The following is a 5598-nucleotide window of genomic DNA, read 5'->3' as shown; positions in this document are numbered from 1 at the left end:
CTCTACCACTTGAGCTACAGCACCACTTCCGGTTTTCTGTGGTTTATTGGAGATAGGAGTCTCACGGTCTCTCCTGCCCGGGCTGGCTTTGAACTGCGATCCTCAGATCTCAGCCTCCTGAGTAGCTAGGATTACAGGCGTGAGCCACCAGCACCCGGCCCTCTGAGACTCTTATCTCCAGTAAACTACTCAAAAAGCCAGAAGTCAGGCACCGGTGGCTCATGCCTGTAATCTTAGCGACTCAGGACGCTGAGATCTAAGGATAACAGTTCATAGCCAGCCCAGACAAGAACGCCCATGAGACTCTTCCAAATAACCACCAGAAAACTGGAAGTGACACTGTGGCTCAAGCGCTAACCTTGAGCTCAAGAGCTGAGGGACAGTGAGCAGGCCCAGAATTCAAGCCCCATGACCGACCAAAATAAAGCTAGAGGTGGCACTATTGCTCAAGTGCTCTAGCCTTGAGCACAAAGAGGCTCAGGGACAGCACTCAGGCCCTGAGTTCAAGCCCCAGAATTGGTAAAAGAAAAAATACAGGGGCTGGGAAGGTAGCTCAGTGGTAGAGCGCTTGCCTTACATGCCTGAGGCCCTGGGTTCAATTCCTCAGCACCACATAAGAAAAAAGCCAGAAGTGGCGCTGTGGCTCAAGTGGTAGAAGTGGCGCTGTGGCTCAAGTGGTAGAGCGCTAGCCTTGAGCTGAAGAGCTGAGGGACAGCGCCCAGGCCCAGAGGTCAGGCCCCACGACTGGACCCAAAAATTAAAAAAAAAGAAAAAATACAAGTAGTGAAACAGAAATTTTCAGATATAATTGGGACAACTTTATATTTGTATGGGCAGAAAAATGTTCAAAATATGTACTAACATTTCTTTACTTATATTCACTATTCAGCACAAAATCACTACAAAGGAAGAATGGCAGAAACTCATGCAGATTCTTTCAGAATTCCATATGCAGAATGTAGATTTTTTATATAGTAATCTTGAGTTCATTCTGCCATTACCAGTTGACATCATTCCAGATAGAAAAGCTGTCTGTGGCTCATCAGTAACATTGGATGCCAATGCAACATCTGTTGTGAGGTATCCTGCTAGGAAACAATCTGAAAAACAGCAGCCATTGAAGAAGTCACAGAAAAAGAAACAGAAAACGATGGTGATACTAGATGATAGCGACTTATTTGACACTGGTTTGGACTTTCCTGATGAAGCTATTAGCCTATCCCCTGAGTCTTACTCAAATTTAGAAGAAAGCAAAGACACAGACAAAGAAAGCAATCCTGAGACAAAGAAACTAAACAAGTGCTTGGAGTCTGACATTGAGACTATTCCTCATCCTCCTGAAACACCCACAGAGAAAAACTCTTCAGCCCTTGTTTCTCATTGTTTAAATTCTCTCGCTGAGTTCGTGGATAACCTGTCCTTCTTAGATGCTGTTTTAACTGATGTAAATAAACTGAAGGAATTTGGTAAAAATGACTTTCATTGGACAAGTGGAAAGGTTAAAAGTGGACTTTGTGATGAGTTTAGTCTTGAGAATAGTGATGGATGGACTTCCCAAAGCTCTGTAGAATTAAAAGCAGCTGCAGAAGCTCTCAGCTTCACTAAATGTTCTTCTACTATTTCAAAAGCCTTGGAATCCTTGAATGCATGCAAGAAATTAGGAAAAGATCCAACCAAAGATCTTACCTTTTATGTTTCACAAAAGCGCAACAATGTATGCTTTAGCCAGTCAGCAGCTAATTCAGAGTAAGTCCTATTTTTGTTTTTCAATAATAAATGGCAAAAGGGAAATTATTTTCTTCCCTACTAATTTTTATTTTTTATTTTGTTTTTTCCCCAAATTCTTTATTGTGATTAAGTGGTTACATAATTCCCAAATTTCACAGTATTGTGGGATAGTGATGCTTAGTTAAAGTCACAAACACATTCTAACTTTCATGGGGCAAATTGTTTATCATGGTCTATAACATTTATGAGTTCTATGAGCTCTGCAATATACTTATTTCTTTCACATTGGGTGATATGTACATTTCTTTTTTTTTTGCATAGCGTCAGCTGTTCCCTCTTTCCCATTCGTTCCCTCCTTCCCATCACTGCCACTGAGTTCATTTTGATCCTTGTCCAGTGCAGCTGATGGGTCCCGCTGTTGTATACAGTTTTCCCTGATTCCTTCTAGTTCTATGTCATCCTCCTGGTTTCCCTCCAGTGTGCACATATACACCATATATGTGATCAGCAGCATAGAGTTATTTAGTAGTGATTCGACCAGATAAGTGGTAGGTATTGATCATAGCAGATCTAATGATTGTTAAGGGAATCAGTTTGATTGATGGGAAGATGAGTCTAGGCTAGATTTGTGAAACCCTCGTACGACAGGACAGAGAGTTGGACTTGGTGTGACTGCAGTTAGCCATTATATTTCAATATGGAGACAGGTGTGGTGGCTCATGTCTATAGTCACAGGACTGGGGAGTTTGAGATCAGCTTGAGCTACAAAGGGAAACCTTGTCCAGGAAATTAATCTAGAGCTGTCATATAGTCTAGAGACAAATAAACTGATTTGGGACTGTTACATTTTTATTGGGTATTGACAAAAGTAATGTATTACTTTTAATTTACAGCAGTGCTTGGAAGAGGATAGCAATCATTAAAAGTGTATTTTCTAGTCGATCTCTTCTGAACCTGGGTAATAAACAAGCTAGTATAATCGAATACTTGCCAACTCTTCGAAACATTTGTAGGACTGAGAAGTTAAAAGAACATGGAAAAAACAAAAGAAGGTAAACATCATGAATAATAACATGTTAGATAGCTATTTCAAGAAAAGTATTGCTTCCGTTGAAAATATTAACATTAAAATTTTTTTCTTTGTAATTTTGATAGGTTCCTGCACTATTTCGAAGGAATCCATCTTGACATTCCTAAAGAGACTGTCAATACTTTGGCAGCTGACTTCCCTTAATATACCCATGAACATCACTTCTGGGCCTTTCGAGCAGGATCAAAGTGTCTTATCTGTTCTTGTCAGTTTGATATCTGGTATGTCCTGTAGTTTTTTGGATCAAGGAGATGGAATAGTTTTCTCCATCCACTTCAGTCATATTGTAGAACCTCACAGAATGATGCACAAAAACACAAAGCAAAGCAAAATGACTCATTGACAATGTCTTATACAGTGTGCGTGGTACTTAAGGTGCATTTTTGTACTATATTGATCTTCATGGAAGAGTTTTTCTTAATGTACATTTGAAACAGACTTTGTATTTTTATTACTGTAAAAATATTTAAATGAAATTTTTGTTAAAATTGAATATATATGACTTTGTAAGTTTTTTAATGAAATTTTTGTATTATCTAATTTTGCTTTGTTGGTAATATGTTTTGTATGTTGAGTGAACTGTTCATAGAAAAGGACTTACTAGGATATTTCTAAGAATGTTACATTGCTTCATTAGTCCGTAATTTTTCCCTTTCCTGTTACCCATAATCCACTCAGCTCCAGGTATCAGTGCTCTTTCAGTGCACCTACATGGTAATTTTTCTAAAGTTTATACAATACAAAATATAAAACTTCAAGTGAAATATTTAAGGAAGAAAATTGATTCATTTTTGAAACAAGAGCTTCCTAATAAGTTTATGGCTAATATAACCCTTAAAACATATTTTAATCAGTGAATCATATAATGTGGATAAAGTAAAATCAACATTCCAAATTAGTTTTCCTTTTTAAACCTCTGTGTAGTGAATACCTTGTATATTTCGTGAAGTTATTTGCCTTGTAAATTTTCCTTGTACTTTTATGTCACTGATGTTTTACTTCATAAAGATCTTGCTACATCATTCTGAGCATATAGCTCAGTGGTAGGGAACTTGCCTAGTTCTGGCTTCAATTCTCAGCATAGCAAAAGAAAAAAAACCTGCAAAATCTGATAAAGCTATTGATGATACTTTGGATCTTTTTTGGATAAGCTACAGTTCCTTAAAATGATAACAATGGAAGATTTTACTATAAGGTTCTACATAATGGCCATTTTCAATTTTTTTTTTTTTGGTTGGTCGTGGGGCTTGAACTCTGGGCTGGGCGCTGTCCCTCAGCTCTTCAGCTCAAGGTGAGTGCTCTACCATTTGAGCTACAGCACCACTTCCGGTTTTCTGGTGGTTTATTGGAGATAGGAGTCTCACAGTCTCTCCTGCCCGGGCTGGCTTTGAACCGCGATCTTCAGATCTCAGCCTCCTGAGTAGCTAGGATTACAGGCATGAGCCACCAGCGCAAGGCTTCATTTATATTTTTGTTTTTGTAGTATTGGTAATCAAACCTAGAGTCTAGCTAGCATATTTTAGGACAGCATCTTAGCACTATGCTAAAACTATGCGAGCACTATGCTAGGTGTTTTTGTTTTTGAAACTGTTGATCAGCCTGGCCACCCTGGACTCCTAGAGGTAAGTGATTCTTCTGCTGCAGCCTACCAAGTAGCTGGGATTACAGCCATGAACTACAATATACAATTAGGGTTTTTTGGAATAGTTCTATTTTTTTACTTGAGTAATAAGGCTTTTATGTATATTTGTTTTTTGCAGTCAAATTATCAGGTATGTTTAAAATCACTCCATATTTTAAAAGTTTACATCTTATAACAGCTATTATTCAGATACATTATCTGATGGATTATATTTTTAAACTCTAAAGGATCCTAATTCTGTAATTTTTAAAGTCATAGATGTGCATATTTACAAACAAATATGAAGAAGTATGTGTTACAACTTTTTCCTTTTTGAGTAGTATATTGATCTAATTAAAGGTTAAAAATAAAGGAAGGCTTCTATGTGGTATTTAAATAGGAGTTCAAGATGTCATCCTATAAATATGTAGAATTTATAGGTCCAGATGTAGACTGCATCTAACAGATCTCATCCTATATAAAAGAGAGTAGCTGGGCACCAGCTATTACATGCCTGTAATCCCAGCTACTACTCAGGAGGTTGAGATCTGAGGACCATGGTTCAAAGGCAACCGGGGCAGAAAAATATGGAAGACTTTTTTTTTTTTCTCATAGGGTTTGAATTCAGAGTCTCAATGCTGTCCCTGAGCTCTTTTGCTCAAGGCTAGTGCTCTACCACTTTGAGCCACAGCACCACTTCTGGTTTTCTGGTGGTTAATTGGAGATGAATGTCTCAAGGACTTTCTTGCTTGGGCTGGCTTCGAACAGCCATCCTCAGAATTCAACTTCCTGAGTAACTAGGATTACAGGAGTGAGCCACCAGCACCTGGCTCTGTAAAACTTATCCCCAATTTAATCAAAAAGCCAGAAGTGGATCTTTGACTCAAGTGGTAGAATGCTAGCATAAAAACTCAGGAATAGCACCCAGCACTCAGGTTCCAAGTTCAAGTCCCATGGCAGAGAGAAGGACAGGGAGAGAGAGAGAGACAGGAAAACTAATTTGTTTGTTTTGGTTTGGTTTGGCTTTTTTTGCAATTGAGTTCTTCCTGTAGATCATAGTTTTTTTTTATTAGAAACTGGTAATTCTCAACAATTGAGGAACCATACTAAAATAATTTCAAAGAACTATATTCAACTTACCAAAAACTCAAGAAATAGT

The 5598-nt window shown here is 38.2% G+C and overlaps 1 protein-coding gene across 1 annotated transcript in view; it reads left to right on the top strand.

Annotated features, from left to right (window-relative positions):
* The window catches only part of Atad5 (ATPase family, AAA domain containing 5), a 47346-nt gene extending 43931 nt beyond the window's left edge, over window positions 1-3415 (top strand). Inside the window, 4 exon segments of the mRNA XM_013016286.1 lie at window positions 866-882; window positions 884-1746; window positions 2622-2780; window positions 2884-3415. Coding sequence (XP_012871740.1) covers window positions 866-882; window positions 884-1746; window positions 2622-2780; window positions 2884-2962 — 1118 coding nt within the window. The 3' untranslated portion in view covers window positions 2963-3415.
* The last annotated feature ends 2183 nt before the right edge of the window (window positions 3416-5598 follow it).

Source organism: Dipodomys ordii, unplaced genomic scaffold (genome assembly GCF_000151885.1).
Source record: "Dipodomys ordii isolate 6190 unplaced genomic scaffold, Dord_2.0 Scaffold31, whole genome shotgun sequence".
Taxonomy (NCBI): Eukaryota; Metazoa; Chordata; class Mammalia; order Rodentia; family Heteromyidae; genus Dipodomys; species Dipodomys ordii.
The sequence above is the reverse complement of the archived record's forward strand: the minus strand, read 5'-3'. Positions and strand labels throughout refer to the sequence as shown.